Below are 21,600 nucleotides of genomic sequence, written 5' to 3' on the forward strand. Positions count from 1 at the left end.
TTGGAAGAAGCTGTCAGGTGTAGAGAAAGCGGTTTTTTCCTTGGCATCCTCAGCCAGGGGGATCTGCCAGTAGCCTTTTGTCAAGTCCAAGGTGGTCAAGTATCGGGCCTTGCCTAACTTATCCACTAGCTCGTCAACATGTGGTATCGGGTAGGTATCGAATTGGGATACCTCATTTAACTTCTGCTCGGGGTTTACTTCCCTCCCCTAACTCGATGGGGGGGGGGGGGGAAGTAGGCTCTCAAACCCAGGAAAGTCCCTGCCAATTAAGACCAGATGGGGAGAGCTTGGGGACCACCCCTGCAGTCATCTTGGTAGTATTTCCCTGGATCTCAATCCGTATTGGAATTGTGAGGTAGAAATTTACTGTGCCGTGGACGCATGTCACTCCAGTGCTCTTGGCCCGGCTCAATTGGTCTTGCCCCACTAACTTGCCTGAGACCAATGTGACAGCACTCCCATAGTCCCCCAAAGCTATGGTCTGGATGCCATTCATCTTTACCGGCCTGGTGTATTCATGTTGGGCCGTCGTGACCCCCACCAGGCTGATTAGGCCCCATTGGTCCCTGGGATCCCCCAGATTACATTGCATGGGCTCCTCCTTGTTGGGGCACTGGGCTGCTATATGCCCCAACTCCCCGCACTCATAACAGCGATATCTCATTCTGGAGGTGGCCGTCTGACTTACTTCCTCAACCCTTTCCCCCCGGACCGCCAAGTCCCTTTGGGGCCTCAGGCTGCTCCCTGGTGCCTGTTCTTCTAGCTATGGCTTTCCTGGAGTTCTTGATGATCCGGGGCCTCGGGGTCGGGACTGGTTTCCTGAAATGCTGTGTTTCACCTCTTGGGGTTTCAAACAGTTCACAGGCTGCCAGTTGTGTCTCTACAAGGATGACTAGCTCATCATAGGTGGAGGGGTCATTCTGGCCTACCCAGGCTCGGACGCCCGAGGCTAGTCCCCTCGTATAGTGGTCCAGCACCAGGAGCTCCATCATTTTCTCTGAGCTGAGAGCCTCCGGGCGTAACCACTTCCAGGCTAGGTAGATTAGGTCAAATAGTTGTGATCGTGGTGTCTTGTCTTTATAGTACTGCCATTCATGGAATGTCCGGGCTTGCAAGGCCGTCGTTACTCCTGCCCTGGCTAGGATCTCTGCCTCAGTCGGGGGTAATCTGCTGCCTCCTCTACAGTCATATCATAGTAGACCTTCTGGACCTCCCTGCACAAAAATGGGGCAAGCATACCTGACCACTGGTCTCAGGGCCAGACATCCCTCAGGGCTGTCCTCTCGAAGGCCAGGAGGTACACCTCCACATCATCCTCCCAAGTCATTTTCTGCAGACAGTAGCTGGCCCGTATGGTCCGTGTCCCATCATACCCGCGTCTCAGCTCTGTAAGAGCCTTCACTTGGTTCACTAGTTCCTGCAGCATGGCCCGATCTTGGGTGGCCTGGGTCATCAGCAGGTGATTGGTCTCTTGCTGCAGCCACTTGGCCTCCTGTTGGGCAGCTGCCTGGACCCAGGTAGCCTCCTTCTGGGTGGCAGTAGCTTGCACCAGTGCTTTGACCACATCCTCCATCTTGAGGCAGGGTGGTTGTGACCCACCCTGGATTATGTTCACGGCACAAAGCTCCCACCTGTGACACCACGTGTGACAAGATGGCCATGTAGTATGGTATGTCCTGCGCTTTTCTTGGCGAGGGGCTAAGATGCCACCCCTTGCCCCTGCTCTTGGGGCACCGAGGGCCCCACTAGTGGCCCTGGAAGGTGGTAAAAGAGGGAAGCAGGGGAAGGATCTGGGTTTGCTCCTTACTCTGAGCCCCAGCCCCTCTCTACCCCTCTGGGTTCTTACCCTCCTCCCTCTTGGGTGGGGTACCTTCGATCCTTAAACACTGTGGGGAGGGAGTCTCCCTCCCCTGCTGGGGCAGGGTCTTCCTTACTCCAGTTTTCTGATCTTCCATGTGTCACAGCACACCTCCAAGCTCCAGAACTCCTCCTCTGACTGCCTGAAGCATGGGGTTTTATTAGGTTGCTAACAGGGCCTTAATTGACTACAGGTGCTCCAATTAACCTGTAGCAGTCCTCCCTAGTCTAGAGGGAACCATGCCTTAATTAGCCTAGGGCTTATATACTTCTCTTCTACCACTCTCCCGCTGCTCCCTGGCCCTCCTGTATCACAATAGCCATAATCATAACCAGCAAACCACAACCTTTCCATAGACACCACCCTCTGTACAAGACCTGGTGCAACCATAGGACCCTGGTTGCAACAATGATCTATACGCTCACAGTTCATGTCAATAAAATCACAGGCCATGCTGGGTCAGACCAGTGGTCCATCTAGCCCAGCGTCCTGTCTTCTGACAGTTGCCAATGCCAAGTGCTTCAAAGGGAATGAACAGAACAGGCAATCATTGAGTGATCCATCCCCTGGCAGCCAGAGGTTTAGGGGTACCCAGAGGTTTAGGGGTTGCATCCCTGATCATCTTGGCTAATAGCCATCAACTTATCTAGTTCTTTTTTGAACTCTGTTATAGTCTTGGCTTCACAACATCCTCTTACAAAGAGTACCACAGATTGACTGCATTATGTGAAAAAATACTTCCTTTTGTTTGTTTTTTAAACCTGCTGCCTATTAATTTCATTTGGTGACCCCTAGTTCTTGTGTTGTAAGAAGGAGTAAATAACACTTCCTTATTTACTTTCTCCACACCATTTATGATTTTATAGACCTTTATCATATTCCACCCCCGTCACCTCTTTTCCGGACTGAGAAATCCCAGTCTTCTTAATCTCTTCATACGGAATCTGTTCCATACCCCTAATCATTTTTGTTGCCCTTTTCTGTTCCTTTTCCAATTCCAATATATCTTTTTTGAGATGTGGCAACCAGATCTGCATGCAGTATTCAAGGTGTGGGTGTATCATCAATTTATATAGAGACAATATTATTCTTTATGTTGTCTTATCTATCCCTTTCTTAATGATTCCCAGCATTTTGTTAGTTTTTTTGACTGCTGCTGCACGTTGAGCAGATGTTTTCAGAGAACTATCCACAATGACTCCAAGATCTTTCTTGAGTGGTAACAGCTAATTTAGATCCCATCATTTTATATGTATAATTGGGATTATGTTTTCCAGTGTGCATTACTTTGTGTTTATCAAAATTGAATTTCATTTGCTATTTTGTTGCCCAGTCACCCAGTTTTGTGAGATCCTTTTGTAACTCTTCACAGTCTGCTTTTGACTTCACTATCTTGAGTAGTTTTGTATTGTCTGCAAATTTTGCCACCTCACTGTTGACCCCTTTTTCCAGATCATTTATGAATATGTTGAATAGTACTGGTATCAGTTCAGACCTCTGGGAGATACCGCTATTTACCTCTCTCAGTTCTGAAAACTGACCATTTAATCCTACCCTATCTTTTAACCAGTTACTGATCTATGAGAGGACCTTTCCTCTTATTCCATGACAGCTTCATTTGCTTAAGAGCCTTTGGTGAGGGATCTTGTCAAAGGCTTTCTGAAAATCTAAGTGTGCTATATCCCTTGGATCCCCCTTGTCCACATGCTTGTTGACCCCCCCCCAAAGAATTCTAGTAGATTGGTGAGGCGTGATTTTTCCCTTTACAAAAGCCATGTTGACTCTTCCCCAACAAATTATGTTCATCTGTGTGTCTGATAATTCTGTTCTTTACTATAGTTTCAACATTTACCTGGTACTGAAGTCAGGCTTATTGCAGTGCCTGTAATTCTCAGGATCACCTCTGGAGCCTTTTTTAAAAAAAATTGGCATCACATTAGCTGTCCTCCAGTCATCTGGTAAAGAAGCTGATTTAAATGATAGGTTACAAACCACAGTTAGTAGTAGTCTGGCAATTTCACATTTGAGTTCCTTCAGAACTTTCTCCAAAGGAAGACTAAAAAATTAACACTTGGTTCATAGTAAAGGAATTTAAAAACTGTCTCGCTGAAAGAGCTCATCAAACCATAATTGTACTTGGGGAATCCTCATCCCATGGGGTGATGGAGTGGACTGTTCTTGACATAATGCTACTCTATCTTGATCAATGATCTTGAAAAAAATGATTTCAGGTAAAGTTTATAGAGGACACAGATTGATGAAGTAGTAAATACTGAAAACAGGTTGGCTTTAGAGTGGTCTGGATCTCTTTATAAGATGGATGCAATCAAGTAATGTGTGTTAATGCTGCCACCTGCAAGGAATGATACCTAGGAACAGAAAACAAAAGGCCACTTACAGGACAGAGGACCACATCCTGGAAAGCAGGGCCTCTGAGAGACCTAGAGGTCATGGTGGAAACCAGCTGAACGTGAGATCCCAGTGGGATGTTGTGGTTAACAGAGCTTATGCAATGCTTGGATATCTAAGTGGATGACTATTGAGCTGTATGTAGCACTGATGAGATCATTATTGAATACCGAGTCCAATTTTGGTGTCCACACTTCAAAAACAATGTTAAAAAATTGGAAGGAGCTCAGTAAAGAGTTACAAGAACGATTTCAGGTCTGGAAGACCTGCCTTATACTGAGAGACTTAAGAAGTCAAATCCGGTTTATGCAAGGGAAGTTTAAGGGATGACTAATCATCTCCTATAAGTACCTATGTGAGTAAGACATTTCTGAGAGCAAAGGGATCTTGAATCTAGCAGGCAAAAGTATAACAGGATCCAGTGACTGGAAGCTGATGCTTGGCACATTCAGAATCAAAATAAGGCACTTTTTTTAGCAGCAAAAGGGTAATTAACCATTGGAACAACTTAACTAAGGACATGGGGGGACTCTCCGCAATGGGGATCGTATGGTGAGATGTCTTTACAAAAGATCTGCCGCAAGATACGAGTTTGGTGCAGGAAATATTGGGTGGAGTCTCTGTCCTGTGCTATGCAGGAGGTCAGACTAGGTTGTCATAATGGTTTCTGCTGGCCTTAAAACCTATGAATGAAGACAGTTAAATATGTGGCTTGACGAAACACCCCACATGGCAGGGAGAAGGCATAATCTGCAGATGTGTGAAAGATGAAAACATCAGACTGATAGATTTGGGGGAGGGGGGGTTAGGATGAGTCAGCCTAGGAATAATGGGATGAGATTAAGGAATGGAAAATTTAGGATGAATATCAATTAAAATTTCCTGACAGATGGATTAGACTGTGGAATAGTCTCCCAGGGAAAGTGACAGAAGAGTCATTGTATAGGACACTGGACAAAGTGCTGTGATGTATAAGGAGAAATGCTCCTGCATTGGCAGGGGGATGGTTTAGCTGCTTGGTGGAAAAGTCCCTGCACATCCGTTCTATTTTACGGACATGGGAGCTGTACTAATCCTATTTCTCTCCCCCGCCCCCCCTTTTTTTTTCTTCTAGTACATTGGAAGCCTTGATGTGCCTCGGCCAAACAGCAGGGTGGAGATTGTGACCGCAATGCGGAGAATCAGGGTAAGTGTTGCAAAGGGTGTATGTGTCCTTGTGTGTGCTACATGGTTAAAGAGACAAGAAGGGGCGCTGGAGGGAATGGCTGCCTGATGGATTCTGTGCTCTTCACTAAGCACTGATGTTGTTTCTCGTACGCTGGCTTCTTTGATGTTCTTTCTGACTCCACATGTTCTCACTGTGGGTGTTGTGCCTTTCTCTGTGTTGTCTTGGTTGTTGGAAGACTCTCATAAAATAAGGTTTCTTCTTTTTTTTGGGGGTGGGGTATTAGCTGGCGTGGAGGCATCCAGTGCCTACCATGTGCCAGTGTCTTGACTTGGTTTTGGTGGGGGTTTGAGTGGCTGCCATTGTCTCAGAAGGTGCCAGCTGATAGGGCAGGGAGTGTAGAAGGAGAGCATGGTTGTGCATGTTTCTCTTGGTTCCTGAAGCACAGACAGATGCACATGCAACTCTTAGATGAAGCAGAGCGTGCATTGTGCAGAAGGGTCTCCGTGAAGCATATGTGAATGGTTGAGCCCATTGCATTTCCAGAGTTCTGCTATTATACCACTGCATTATCAGAGAGGAGTGGTGGCCTGGAATCACAGTGGATCTGTTCTGGGTACCTACTGTTATCCCTGTGACTTGTGCCTAGTTTATTGCATGTTGTTTCTTTACCACTGAGGACCAATTTTAACTGTGTAGTCAGCTGGCCAGTGGCAGTAAGGTGGTAAGTGATATTGACTTTTACCATTATGACACGGTCATGTTTGGAGATTTCCCAGGGATCTGCAGGAATGACACTTCAGTGATACCCCAGAACCACAGCCTGGCACTGCTCTGAATTTCTCCGAGTGTGGATTTGATTTAAATCACTAGTCAGGAAGACTTGATTTTAATCATGGATTTCTACATAAAAGTGCATTCTTGTTGGTGGTTATAACCTTAATACATATTCTGCACAACTCAGAGATAGATGTAGGTTTCATTTTTAGAAGGTACACACTATACATTTTTAAAGTGATTTTATTTTAAAACTTTTCAGATTAGTTTTACAGCTATATCAGAAAATGAATGATTGTTTGGTTATTTCATTTACCAAAGGTAATTAAAGCAGATATTTATGAAGTCATTGGGAGATGAACTATCTCCAATTCAACAGGTTAATCAATATTTGGAGGATTTTCTTGCCATTCTGTATTTTAGGAAGAGAACATCAGCAGACAGACATTTAAATTGTTTTATTTTACTAAAACAACAACGTTATGTATTCTGTATTTTTTCTTCAACAGCAAACATATAATATTTTAACAAAACTAGCATATGAATTTTTTAATTTAGTTAAACATTCAAGTTTTTAAAATCAAGTTTGTTTTTGTTAAAATAGTTACATGAAATTAATTATTTTTTAAAAAATATCAACTATGTCAGCCAGGTCAACATGAGAAACTTAAAATACTGTCTTCTGCAGCTAACTCAGTCTTCTTCACCTTCATTTTCCTGTTTGTTCATAATCTGGAAAAGAAAAACAAGCTTTCCTGCTTTTTCAGGCCCCAAACAGTTTCTCAGTTTGGAATGAATTAGTCCAAAGGAAGAAAATATTCTTTCTACACTGGCAGAAGATGCTACTGTTGTTAAAAATAAGACTATCACTTCAACAATCTCTGAATCCAAGTGCTTAACTGATTTCCACCAGTTCACTGGTGTGACTTTCTTTAAAAAAACATCAGCAAACATGTATTTCTTGAATGGTTCTTATTCCCAAACTCTTTTACGGGTCTCTCTTACGGCTGGCTGCCATTATAGGGTTTCCTTTCTAGTGAGAAAATGTTATGGTAGATTTCAAATCAATGAAGGCTAAACTCAGAAAGACCTCAAGACTTCTGGAATATGCTGCTCAAACCGTTTCAGTTTTGTTTCTACTGCCTGTCCCTCCCTTCTCACATTTATCTCCAGACTTCTCCTTGTCCAGATCTATTCCATCCCCAACAATCTTCTATTCATTGAACTTTCTGAAACTTTGCACTAACTTTTGTTAGTGAGAGGCAAGGGATTGACTCTGTGTACACAAATTTGCAGAGGGACAATAGGGTTGAGGTCTGTTATTTCTCACCACTATATTTCGTTTATTTATTTTAAAACATTTTTGCTGTTAACCAGCATGTTACCTCTGAAGACACAAATCCACGGTTTGAGAACTGCAAAACTAAGCATCTCTGGTATATTCTAGACTGAGTACTGAGTCCCATTGTGTAGATAGAAAGATTATTTAGGTTAATCTATAGAGAAGCCCCTGTAACCCTATAAAATTGGGTCCCTAATCCATGAACTATTGGAACTCAAGTATCAGAGGGGTAGCCGTGTTAGTCTGGATCTGTAAAAGCAGCAAAGAATCCTGTGGCACCTTATAGACTAACAGACGTTTTGCAGCATGAGCTTTCGTAGGTGAATACCCACTTCTTCGGATGAAACTCATTTATAAAACTTTTCTTAAACATTACATGACTATATTGTCTCATACTATAGAATTAGAATTTATAATCCCTATTCAGTGATGAGACATTATAGCTCAAAGATATATCTATCTTTAGATAGGCTTTTTCCTCAAAAAGCCTTTTATCAAAAAAATCTGATTTTAAATAACTTTTTTTTTTAATCATTGATTTTTATCCATCCTGATTTCTCTCAAGAGTAGTTGTTCCCAGTGCATTGCTAGCTAGTGCCAGGGGGTTGGGGATTGCTGCCTTTGGCCTGGTCTACACTGAGTTTATTTTGAATTTAGCAGCATTAAACTGAATTAATGCTGCACCCGTACACACAACGAAGCCCTTTATTTTGATATAAAGGGCTCTTAATATCGATATCTGTACTCCTCCCCGATGAGGGAAGTAGCGCTGAAATCGGTATTGCCATTTCGGATTAGGATTAATGTAGCCGCAATTCGACGGTATTGGCCTCCAGGAGCTATCCCACAGTGCACCATTGTGACCATTCTGGACAGCACTCTGAACTCGGATGCACTGGCCAGGTAGACAGGAAAAGCCTCGCGAACTTTTGAATTTCATTTCCTGTTTGCGCAGCATGGAGCGCTGATCAGCACAGGTGACCATGCAGTCCCAGAATCAAAAAAGAGCTCCAGCATGGACCATGCGGGAGTGTAGTGAGGCGGCCTGGCTCCCAGCCGCCCCAGAGCGAGACGAGCCCTTACGGACGCCAAAGTGGGCGGAGTCACTGGAGCCTGCGCCCGACCCCCAGAGGTCGCGGCGCAGGGCAGGAAGTATAAAAGCCCAATCCCAGGGCTCAGAAGGGGCCTGGCCGCTGGAGAGGCCAGACGCTGATGCCCCAGCTCCCGCTGGGGAGACTCCCGTCGCCTGTGACCGACCCGAGGACTGGCCATACCTGCGGAGGCTGGACGCTGACCAGACGCCGGAAGAGCCAGTAAGCCGACCGGTACAAAGGGACCCAGAGGAGCTGCCCACTTTATCCCTCACTCAGTATCCTGAGGAGCCCATGGTGCTAGGCGCCGTGGAAGACGCCGCTGAGACGCAGGTACTGGTAGAGGGGGAGGTCGGAAGCAGCCCAGGGGCAGCTGACCCCTGGCTGTAGCACACCCAGAGCCCATGTCAGTGTGTTGTTGCGGCCAGGATCCCCACTGACACAGCAGCAGGCTGCCTGCTGCTGTTAGGGCCCCGGGATGGGACACAGTGGAGTGGGTGGGCCTGCGTCCCCCCTGCCACCCCACTTGCGGGTGGCAGTCTCCCCCTCGCCTTAACGCTCAGAACCCGGAGCCTGGGCTGGTTAAATCCTGGACTGTTTGCTCAGTCCCTGCCTGAGGGTCTGAGCCCCGAGCTGCTGTTTGCCACCCCGCCCTGACCTAGGGCCGGGGCTTGAATACTGAACTGTTTGCTCAGCCCCTGCCTGAGGGCCCGAGCTCCTGACTGTTCTTCTTCGAGTGATTGCTCCTATGCATTCCATTGTAGGTGTGCGCGCCGCGCGTGCACGGCTCTCCGGAACGTTTTTACCCTAGCAACTCCGGCGGGCCGGCTGGCGCCCCCTGGAGTGGCGCCGCTATGGCGCCCATTATATACCCCAGCCGGCCCGTCCGCTCCTCGGTTCCTTCTTCCCGCCCGTGACGGCAGTTGGAACAGTGGAGTGCTCCCTTACCTCCACAACCCTAGTGTTTTCTCCATAGTTATAGTGTATATAGTGTTAGTAATTAGTTAAGTTCTTGTTATAGTTGTGTATATATATATATATATATATAGTGTATAGTGTTAGTAGTTAGGGAATTAGAGGGCTTACCCCTCTTCTTCCGCCCCGGTGCGGGCGTATGCCCGGAGCACCGGGATTCAAGCCCTGCGCGGCTTGCCAGCGGCCCATGCCGGTCAGCGACCCGCACGACTCCTGCCTCCGCTGCCTCGGAGAGTCGCATAGACCAGATAAGTGCCCGATTTGTGTGGCCTTTAAGCCTCGTACAAGGAAGGAGCGGGACTCCCGGCTGAAACAATTACTGATGGAGTCTGCGCTCCAACCTCCGGCGCCGGCTCCATCGGCGCCGAAGCCTACCTCCACGAGCAGCGCACCGGCAGCACCGAGCCGCTCCGGTACCGAGCCGGCACCGAAGACCCGGCACCGCTCCCTCTCCCCGGGGAGGAAGCACAAGGTGCCGAAGACGGCCACTGCAAAACAGCAGCGGAAGCCGTTAGCCCAGCCGCCTCCGACGAAAACGGTGCAGGCTGAGGCAGTGCACGCAAAGTGCACCGGGCCGTTGACTCCGGCGCCGCAAGGCACCGAGGAGGAGCTGAGGATCCCGTCGACGCCTGAGGCGTTCGCGACGGCGAGGGAGCTAATCGATCTCACGTCGGCTCCGTCCCATCAGCCGCCGGCACCAACGGTGCGGACACTTAATTCCCTCGGCAAGCCTGCGATGATTTGTCCTCCATCCCCGGGCGACCGAGGCGACCGTGGCTCCAGGATCCGGACTCGATCCCGGTCCCTCTCGCGGAGACGGTCACCGCCGCACCGCTCCCCATCCCGCCGGCGATCGACATCGCGACGCCTCTCAGCGTCTCGGCACCGGTCGCAGTCCCGGCACCGCTCTCCATCGCGGGGCCGGTCGTACTCCCGGTGGCACTCCAGGTCCCGGTCGAGAAGTCACCGGCACCGCAGCAGGTCCGCGTCCAGGCACCGCGGACATCAGCGGGGCTCCCGCAGCCGTTCAAGGCGCCGCAGATCGAGATCAAGATCTGTTTCCCGGCACCGCCGGTCGAGCTCCCGGCGCCGCCGGTCGAGCTCCCGCCGCCGCAGGTCGACCTCCCGGCGCCGTCGATCTCCTTCCCGGCACCGGAGATCTAGCTCCCGCCGCCGTCGCTCCAGCTCCCGGCACCGTGCGGAACGAAGGTCCCGCTCACCACTTGCCTCCCGAGACAGCCGGCACCGACCTTCGGCACCGGAGGCTCGTCTCACGCCGGCGCCCGATGCCCGCCCAGGCGCCGCCACTGCTCCACCCTGGCCTTCAAGGGAACCCTCCGTGGCCTCCCCTCAGGGCAGTGCGGTGGACTTCAGAGCCGGGTCACTTCCACCGGACCATGGACCCCAGTATTGGGGGCATTGGGTACCCTGGGCGCAGTATGAGCAGGCACCTCCCCTGCCACCCAGACAGCCAGGCTCGGTGCGGTCGGTGCCAGTGGCCACCATCAGTAGACCCCCCCCCGTCTCCACCGACTCAAGCCGATGCCCACGACCCACCATTAGGGCAGGACTCACTGCCACCGGATCACCAGGCGGTGGAACAGCAACATGAGGAGGTGCTGCCGGGCCACTCCTCGTCCTCCTCTCCCGATGAGGCGGTGGCAGGGGCGTCGCCATGAGAGCCCCCGCATATTGACCTCAGGGCGCACCAGGACCTCCTCCGAAGGGTGGCGAAAGCCATTAATTTGCCCATCGACGAGGTCCAAGAGGTCGAGGACCCTATTACCGATGTGGTGGGAGACGAGACCCCCGTCAGAGTGGCGCTCCCGTTTATCCGCACCATCCAGAAAAACAATACCACCATTTGGCAGTCACCTTCCTCCGTCACCCCCACGGCGCGCGGCGTGGAAAGAAAGTATTCGGTCCCGCCCAAGGGGTACGAATATCTGTACGTACTCCCCACCCCAGACTCGCTGGTGGTCCAGTCAGTCAATGACCGCGAGCGTCACGGTCAACCTGCCGCTGCGCCGAAGTCCAAGGAGGCCCGGCGCATGGACTTATTGGGGCGTAAGGTTTATTTGGCGGGGGGGCTCCTTCTCCGCATCGCTAACCAGATGGCCCTCTTGTCCAGATATGCGTTTAATATCTTGGGGTGCCTCGCGAAATTCAAGGAGCTGACCCCTCAGGACTCCCGCCCCGAGTTCTCGGCGCTGCTGGAAGAGGGCAAGTTAACCTCCAGAACCCTGATTAAAGCGGCCGTGGACGCAGCGGACTCAGGGGCTAGAACGGTGGCATCCGGAGTGACGATGCGCCGCATTGCGTGGTTGCAGTCTTCCACTCTCCCACCGGAGGTCCAGTACACCTTCCAGGACCTCCCGTTTGACATGCAGGGCCTGTTTTCCGAAAAAACAGACGCTAGAATTCAGACCCTAAAAGACGGGAGGGTCGCAATACGGACGCTGGGCATGCACACGCCGGCCACGCAGAGGTGTTCGTTCCGTCAGCAGCCCTACCGGCCCTTCAACCACGCCAGGACTCGGCCGTTTAACAATCGCCGCACGGCCCCCTTCCGCCGTAGACCGTCGGCGGGGCGGCGCAACCAGGCTCAGGGCTCGTCCAAGGCTCCGCAGGCGCAGAAGCCGGCCTTTTGATGGGACGCCCGAGGACGGCCCACCACTCTTCCCCCAGGATCCATCCCTTTTGTTTTCGAATCGTCTTTCCCGCTTCCTTCCGGCGTGGTCTGCTATAACATCGGACAGCTGGGTCCTCAGCACCGTCCAGCACGGCTACCGCCTACTGTTTATTTCGCCCCCTCCCTCCCACCCACCTTCCCCGTCCCTCTTCAGGGACCCCTCTCACGAGCAAGTCCTCTTACAGGAGGTCCAGTCTCTGTTGAGCGTGGGTGCCATCGAGGAGGTGCCTCTCTGCAGGCGGGGCAGGGGATTCTACTCCAGATATTTCCTCATCCCCAAGGCGAAAGGAGGTCTACGTCCCATCTTAGACCTCCGGGAGCTGAACAAGTACCTCCGCAAGCTCAAGTTTCGGATGGTAACCTTGGGGACCATTATCCCTTCCTTGGATCCGGGAGACTGGTTTGCCGCCCTCGACATGAAGGACGCTTACTTTCATGTGGCAATTTACCCCCCCCACAGACGCTACCTGCGCTTCATGGTCGACGAGACCCACTACCAATTTGCGGTGTTACCCTTCGGCCTCTCCACTGCCCCGAGGGTATTCACCAAATGCATGGCGGTCGTGGCCGCAGCTCTCCGTCGGCGCGGAATCCACGTGTACCCATATCTCGACGACTGGCTGATTCGGGGTCGCTCTCAAGAGTTGGTGGCAGCCCAGGTGTCCGAGATACTGCACCTGTTCCGGTCTCTCGGCCTCCTCATCAACGCCGAGAAGTCCCAGTTAGTTCCGACACAGCGCCTGGAGTTCATAGGAGCGGTCCTAGACTCCAACCTCGCCAGAGCCTGCCTCCCTCGTCCTCGCCACGAGACGATGGTCTCGCTCATCCAGGCCCTGCAGGCCTTCCCTTCCACGACGGTGCGGTCCTGCCTCCGCCTGCTGGGTCACATGGCGGCGTGCACTTTTGTGACCACGAACGCGAGGCTGAGGCTTCGTCCGTTCCAGATGTGGCTGACATCAGTGTACCGCCCCCACCGCGACCCTATAGATATGGTGGTCACGGTCTCGGACCCCACTCTCCGGACGCTCACCTGGTGGCTGGATCCGGAGGTGGTCTGCGCAGGGGTTCCGTTCCGCCCCCCTCGCCCGTCGGCCACCCTGACCACAGACGCTTCGGCGCTTGGATGGGGGGCCCACATGGGAGACCTGCACACCCAGGGTCTCTGGTCGGCCCAGGAACTCTCCCTCCACATCAACGTTCGGGAGTTGAGAGCGATCCGCTTGGCTTGTCTCACCTTTCTAGCACACCTCCGGGACCGCTGCGTAGCGGTGTACACGGACAACACGGCGGCCATGTTCTATCTGAACAAGCAGGGCGGGGCCCGATCCTCCCCGCTGTGCAAGGAGGCGATGCTCCTATGGGACCTGTGCGTGACCCACTCGATTCGCCTCGAAGCCTTCTTTCTGCCAGGAGTGCAGAACACGCTGGCCGACCGTCTGAGCAGGTCCTTCGCCTCCCACGAGTGGTCCCTTCGCCCCGATGTGGCTCATACCATCTTCCGGAGGTGGGGATTTCCCCAAATAGACCTGTTTGCCTCCAGGACCAACAGAAAGTGCCACAGGTTCTGTTCGTACCAGGGTCGGGCTCCGGACTCCATCTCCGATGCGTTCCTCATGCCCTGGACGGGCCCCCTCCTATACGCGTTCCCCCCGTTCCCGCTGGTCCACCGAGTGCTACTCAAGCTGCGGAGGGACAAGGCCCGCGTCATACTCGTCGCTCCGGCCTGGCTGAGGCAGCACTGGTATACCCTGCTCCTCGAGCTCTCGATTCGGGATCCCATTCCCCTGCCGTTATGGCCGGACCTCATCTCTCAGGACCTCGGCAGGCTTTGTCACCCGAACCTGCAGTCGCTACATCTTACAGCCTGGTTCCTGAGTGGTTGACCGACGCAGAAAGGGGTTGTTCGGCGGCGGTACAGCAAGTCCTGCTTGAAAGCAGAAAACCCTCGACACGCTCTACCTACCTCGCGAAGTGGAAACGCTTTGCGCTTTGGTGCGATCAGCGAGGTCTTAACCCGTTCTCGACCCCTATCCAGACAGTCCTCGATTACCTCTGGTACCTGAAAGGCCAAGGTCTTGCGATCTCGTCCCTGAAGGTGCACCTGGCGGCTCTGTCGGCCTTTCGGCCCGCTATAGATGGTCGCTCCGTCTTTTCCAACCCAATGGTTGCCCGCTTCCTCAAGGGATTGGACCGTCTCTACCCTCAGGTGCGTCCGCCTGCTCCGACTTGGGATCTGAACCTGGTTCTCACCCAGCTGATGCGGCCACCCTTCGAGCCCCTGGCCACGTGCTCTTTGCTCCATCTCACCTGGAAGACGGCCTTCCTCGTGGCAATCACATCCGCCAGACGAGTCTCCGAACTCCGCGCCCTGACAGCAGGTCCCCCATATACCGTCTTCCACGGGGACAAAGTGCAGCTTCGGCCACATCCGGCCTTCCTTCCCAAGGTGGTGTCGGCCTTCCATCTTAATCAGGAGATCTTCCTCCCGGTTTTCTTTCCAAAGCCGCACGCCTCACCTCGTGAGCAGCAGCTCCACACCCTGGACGTCCGTAGGGCCCTCGCCTTTTACATCGACCGGACAAAGTCCTTCCGGCGTTCCTCCCAGCTCTTTCTGGCAATTGCTGAGCGCATGAAAGGCGAGCCAGTTTCCTCACAACGGATTTCATCCTGGGTAACGTCGTGCATACGGGCATGCTACGAGCTTGCTCGCGTCCCCCCCGCCGACTCACTGCGCACTCGACCAGGGCGCACGCCTCATCGGCCGCCTTCCTGGCCCATGTTCCCATCCAGGACATCTGCAGAGCGGCCACATGGTCTTCAGTCCACACCTTCGCCTCCCACTACGCGTTGGTGCAGCAGTCTCGAGACGACGCAGCCTTCGGCTCTGCGGTATTACACTCCGCCACGTCTCATTCCGACCCCACCGCCTAGGTAAGGCTTGGGAATCACCTACAATGGAATGCATAGGAGCAATCACTCGAAGAAGAAAAGACGGTTACTCACCTGTAGTAACTGGTGTTCTTCGAGATGTGTTGCTCCTATCCATTCCAGACCCGCCCTCCTTCCCCACTGTCGGAATAGCCAGCAAGAAGGAACTGAGGAGCGGACGGGCCGGCTGGGGTATATAATGGGCGCCATAGCGGCGCCACTCCAGGGGGCGCCAGCCGGCCCGCCGGAGTTGCTAGGGTAAAAATGTTCCGGAGAGCCGTGCACGCGCGGCGCGCACACCTACAATGGAATGGATAGGAGCAACACATCTCGAAGAACACCAGTTACTACAGGTGAGTAACCGTCTTTTTCCTGCCTCACCAGGCTAATTCGCCAGCTCACCGGACTCATGTAGTGAGGCGGCCTGGCTCTCAGTCACCCCAGGGAGGGGCGACCCCAGCAGCGGACGCTTACAGGGAGATACTGAATCTGATCTCTGTATGGGGAGATGAATCTGTTCTAGACAAAATGCCAAAATATTTGAAAAAATCTCCAAGGCTATGATGGACAGAGGCCACAACAGGGACTCGACACAGTGCTGCGTGAAACTTAAGGAGCTGAGACAAGCGTAACGGAAGGCCAAAGAATGAAGTGGATGCTCATGGATGGAGGAGCGACTGACGACTGTAGCTATCCCACAGTTCCCACACTTTCTGAAAACCATTTGAATTCTTGGCTGAGCTCCCAAAGCCTGAAGGGTTAAAAACATTGTCGCGAGTGGTTCAGGGTATATGTCGTCAGGCCTCCCCCCACCCTCCTGTGAAGCCAGAGGGGAAAAAATCGTTTCTCACCTTTTTTCAATGTCACTGTATGGCTACTGGATGCTGCTGGCAGATGTGCTACATAGCAGCATCCCCTTCCCTTCCCTTGCCTTGCGGACGGCAGATGTTGCAGTATGACTGATATCCATCATCGTTGTCCCGTGAGTGCTCCTGGCTGGCCTCGGTGAGGTCGGCCGGGGGCTCCTGGGCAAAAATGGGAATGACTCCCGGTCATTCTTTTCTTTAAGTTTTTTGTCTCCTGGAGATTCACTCCTGCCTGGAATATCATAGCAGCTGGAGGCTTCCCTCCCCTCTCCTCTTTGATCTCTGTTTGCAGAGACAATAAAGTCAGTGTTGTTTCTTCTTCATGCATTCTTTATTACTTCATCACACAAATGGGGGGATAACTGCCACAGTAGCCCAGGAGGGGTAGGGGAGGAGGGAAGCAACGGGGTGGCGTTGTTGCAGGGGCAGCCCCTAGAATGGCATGCAGCTCATCATTTCTGCGGGATGTCTGGGGCTCTGACCCGGAGCGGTCATTTGCTTCTCTGGTTCTTTAGTAGGGTTGCCTGATATCTAGGCAGGACTGACTCTCCCTTTAGACAAAACTTAAAGAAAAGAATAACCTGGGGAGTCATTCCCATTTTTGTCCATGCACCCCCGGCCGACCTCACCGAGGCCGGCAAGGAGCACCCATGACAGCAGCAGACAATACAGTATGACTGGTAACCGTCATTGTGGGGGGAGGGATAGCTCAGTGGTTTGAGCATTGGCCTGCTAAACCCAGGGTTGTGAGTTCAATCCTTGAGGGGGCCACTTAGGGATCTGGGGCAAAAATTGGTCCTGCTAGTGAAGGCAGGGGGCTGGACTTGATGACCTTTCAAGGTCCCTTCCAGTTCTAGGAGATTGGTATATCTCCAATTATTACCTTATTGTCAACTTGCAAGATAGCAGATGGTACAGTAGAGCTGGTAACCGTCTTTGCTAACTTGCAAAAGGCAAGGGGATGCTGCTGTGTAGCGCTGCAGTACCGCATCTGTTAGCAACATCCAGTAGACATATGGTGACAGTGAAAAAAGGCTGAATGGGCTCCATGGTTTCCGTGCTATAGCGTCTGCCCGGGCAATCCAGGGAAAAGGATGCAAAATGATTGTTGTTGCTTTCACGGAGGGAGGATTGTCTGACAACATTTACCCAGAATCACCCGCAACACTGTTTTGCCCCATCGTGCATTGGGATCTCAACCCAGAATTCCAATGCGCGGAGGAGACTGCGGGAACTATGGGATAGCTACCCACAGTGCAACGCTCCAGAAATCTACGCCAGCCTCGGTAATTGGACGCACACCGCCGAATTAATGTGCTTAGTGTGGCCACGTGCACTCGACTTTATACAATCTGTTTCCAAAAATCGGTTTCTGTAAAATCAGAATAATCCCGTAGTGTAGACATACCCTTTGTGTTAACATTGCATTGTGCTATACAAGGGGAGCTGTGCTGCGCAGACAGGGATGTAGGCAGAAGGTAGGTGTAGTAGAGAGAGTGAGCCTGGAGCACAGGGCCTGGTGCAAGGCCTGAGGCCTAAATCAAAGTTAGAAAAAGTCAGGCTCTGTCATAAAGCAAATGCCTACTTACAAGTTCACTGCCTGGTACATGAACTTGGCAAAAGCCTGGCTGGTATTGCTAAAACATGGGCACTCTAAGAGGTACTAGGCGCTGGGTATTCATGTAATCACATTCCGGAAAGCTAGCACAGGTCTACCCCAATGTGGAGTTATGGCATAACCCCTGTCCCGGGTGATGGTACAAGAACACACTGACCCCGAGTAAGACAAGGATAGGAGGAGGATGGAGGGGGATATTTTGTTTGAACCAGCTAGTCCAAGGTGTAGGGTTGGTAACTGAGCAGATCAGTGTGATACGTAACCTGTGTGGCAGATTTCTGTTACCAATATTAGGCTGAAGCCACAGGATGTTTAGGGGAGGAGATGACAAAACACACCAAGGGTCTAAGTTTAAAGCTTTATTAATAAAATTATAAAATAACAGCGGAGAGTGAGAGGTCCTCCCCATGTCACTAAGAGGAAGGAAGAAAACGTTAATGCCCCAAGCCCTAACCTACTTTCATACTCGCACACGCTCTACCCTAGGCTGGCCAAGCCTGGGTGTAATGTAAGAAGAAGGGGAAGGGTGGACGGGAGTTCTGTCCTGGGCCCAGGCCGTCTGGGGTCTGCTGCGATCTCCGAATTGCTCCAGCTCTTAGGAGGGTTTTTAAGTCCAGGGTGCCTTGGAGGTGTTTTGTTTCACGACCTCTGTTCCTGGTGTTTTTTGTACCAGTCCAAACTGGCTCTCTGTGGTCTCCTCAACTTTCCCAAAACACACCGGCTAGACTGTTGTCCTCATTATTTTCGTCCGTGCTGGCCTTCACTTGTCTCGCTTGTTATGGGCTGCCTTTGCAGGTCTGCTCAGCTGCATATTCCTTCCTTATGGCTTATTGGTGAATTCTGGGCCCCCCTCTTTCTTGGCAGGCAGCCGAGAGTCAGATGCGTGTTGTGGCCTTGAGCGGGTTAGAGTCAGCATCTTATTTTTGGGCCTAGCAGGAGCGCAGAGTTAACCCGTTCTTTGCTCTTTTCCTTCTTCCCCCCTCTGGCCTCACGTGACCTGCGAAGGAATCTTTCTTTCCACACTCATTCACACCAAGATGCCCTGCGATGCTTGCAATAGTGTTAGCCATATACAATGCTGATCTGCCTTCCCCAGGGGACCCCTTGGGCCATTGGGGTGTGACACCTGTTCCTATCAATGTATACAAGAGAAATCCTAGGAGGGGCACCTTTCGGTTGGACAAAGTGCCATTTCTGAGTGAGCTGAGCCCATTGTGATGGGCATACCTGTGTTAGTGTCCCTGTAGCTCCTGGGGGTGGGGGCACAAGGACCATGTTCTGTTGACAATAAACCTGGCTGAGCACCTTTGCTGCAGAACCCAGTGTGTGGTCTTTCTGGGCAGTGCTGTTGGGTTTGCTGAGCTGGCTATCTGTGCAGCCTGGTACAGCTTACAGAGAAAGCATGTGCACACACCAGCTGCCAACAGTAGGCACCTGAGGATGGACGTATTGAAGCTGTGTACAGGGTATTGGGTATATGTAATGCTGAGTGCTGTTTGACTAATTTCCTATTAAAAGGGGACCCAAAGGAAATGAGCAGTGCACAGGAGAAGGTTGATTACTACTTCCCTGCTGGATGAGCGTTATAACTACACAAAAGACACGATCTTGATGTTGTGCCTATGGGTGTGGGAATATGCCTGTGCAATGACTGGTAATGCGCTAGCTACTGTATCCAATTGGAGAATGCACAGCAGGGGGGGTCTGTAGGGACCCTACTGGGGTTTTGAGGGTGTTCCAGTTTTCCCAATGTTAGTAGTGACTAGGGACAGGTTCAGACATCTTCTGAGTTACCCAAACATCTTCGGCCAGGGGATTTGTCCAAAGATCTCATGTTCTGTTTTGGCTGAATTAGAATGGCCATGGGAGAAGCCTTTCTTCTGGCAGCTCTGCTGCGTGCCTCACTTGAAACCAGAAAGTGCAGAGGGGCATGTACATGGTAGTGGGGTAGGGTGGGCAGAGGCTAGGAAGCAGATGAAACTCTTTCAGCCCTTCGGGTTTGGTTTGATTCTGCCATATCCAGCCTGCCCTCCAAGCTGGCAGCTCAGCATCTCCTGTGGCCTGCATGGGATGTGGTGCTAGGACTTGGGTTGGAGGGGTTCAGCCCAGCTATTACTTCACAGATGTTGATGTTGCAGAATCACCACAACAGGCAGTAACCACCCCCTCTTCTTGGCAGCCTGAATCTAGAAGCCAAGGACTGGAGAATGCTTGGGAGGGAGGCATCCTGTCTCCCCTAGAGCAGTGCTATCTCCCCGGCTCCTTGAAGTACCAGTTCCCTCAGTCTCAGTGTCTGCGGTTTGTACTGAGAACTTGCTCTGTTGGCAAACAACGAGCAAGCTCCTCTCACCATCCCGGAGTACTGTCCAGTGACAAGAATCCTTCTCATTAAAACACAGTGGGCACATCTCACTTCACTGGTGTGTTGGATTCTAAGCAAAGTTATATGTAGTACCCTGGCTTTTGGTTTGTTCCCAGTAGTGCCTGCAGCGTGCTTAGTGCTATACAAGCATAAAGGAAGGGCTGGTCACTGGCCAGAACAACTTAAGACTAGAATATACTCCCCACTGGGGACTGATTTAAAACTTGCCCTGTCCACTGATCAGTGAAGAGAATGCTGACAAGAGCCCATTTCCCCTGGGAGAACCACAGAGGGGACAGGGCTGCGATTCCAAAGAGCTAATATCACCCATCCCCCTGCCTTGTCTGCATTAATTTTGCAGTGGAGTCCTCAAGTCTGCCTTGATTTAGATTATTTCAAAATGTCCCAAAGTACATCTCTGATGGCCTAAGCCAATGAAGCTTCTCATTGAAACCTGACAGATAAACATATGCCCCTTCCAGAATGTTACACAACAGGTGAATCCTCTGTACTCCACAGGTCAGTCGTATGTAAATACCCTGTGGTGAAGTGTGGCAGGGTACTGGTTGAGAAGCCCCTAGTCAGCTCCTGCCACTCCAGCCCAAATCAAGGGGAATGGATTAGGGCTCGGTGAACCGCCCTATGTTTGCATGGTAACTGACCACACCTGCCAGCCTCATTAGCAGGAGCTGTAAGGCTGGAAGAAAGTGAGAGAAAGGAGGGGTGGAGACTAAGGCCTGGTCTACACTGGGGGGCGGGGGGGATCGACTTAAGAATAGTGTAGCTGAAGTCGACGTATCTTAGGTTGACTTACCTCGCATCCTCACGGCGTGGGGTTGACTGCCGCTGCTCCCACATTGACTCTGCTTCCGCCTCTCACCACTGTGGAGTGCAGAGCGATCAGGGATTGATTTATTGTGTCTAGATGCGATAAATCGATCCTCGATAGATCGATCACTACCCGCCAATCCAGCGGGTAGTGTACCTGTACCCTAAGAGTGGGAGGTCAGGCTCAGAGGGAGTAGGAGCCTCCTAGTCTGTTGCTGACCAGGCCTGTGGTATGCCAAGCAGTTGTAAAGCCTGTATATAGTTGGAAACTTGTGAGGAACTGATCACAAATAAAGAACATGGTTGTTGCACCAGACAGAAGTGTCCCTGATTCATGGAGGAGAGGGGACAAGGGGCTGAATAGCCAGGGGCACAGTGTGAACCTCTTACATGAGCGTCTGCTTCTATCTTGATCAAAAATCGCCTTATCCAGTGCTGGACTCTGCCGCCATCTCCTGCTCACTACAAACTCCAACCATACACAATGGGCAAAGAAGAAGAATTTAATGCCCTTTGGACATTGATTTTTTGGGCACTTTGTTAATGTTTCCATCTTCAGCAAGACAAAATTGTTGGACAACTGACTTTTAGTCAAGAAGGCTTCTTTCCACAGCTCTCTCTTCAGTCCATTAATAATTGACACCCCGACCCAGCTACAACTTGCAAGATCATTTTAATGTGAAATTTGT

The 21,600-nt window shown here is 51.5% G+C and overlaps 1 protein-coding gene across 4 annotated transcripts in view; it reads left to right on the plus strand.

Moving 5' to 3' along the window:
• Nucleotides 1-21,600, plus strand: part of LOC123375712 (carboxyl-terminal PDZ ligand of neuronal nitric oxide synthase protein-like) — a 191,375-nt gene that overhangs the window by 37,942 nt on the left and 131,833 nt on the right. For all 4 annotated transcript variants that reach the window (XM_045026885.1, XM_045026884.1, XM_045026886.1 and 1 more), the window contains exon 2: nucleotides 5,382-5,453. In XM_045026885.1, coding sequence (XP_044882820.1) covers nucleotides 5,382-5,453 — 72 coding nt within the window. The remainder of the gene's footprint in view (nucleotides 1-5,381; nucleotides 5,454-21,600) is intronic.

Source organism: Mauremys mutica, chromosome 8 (assembly GCF_020497125.1).
Source record: "Mauremys mutica isolate MM-2020 ecotype Southern chromosome 8, ASM2049712v1, whole genome shotgun sequence".
Lineage (NCBI taxonomy): Eukaryota > Metazoa > Chordata > Testudines > Geoemydidae > Mauremys > Mauremys mutica.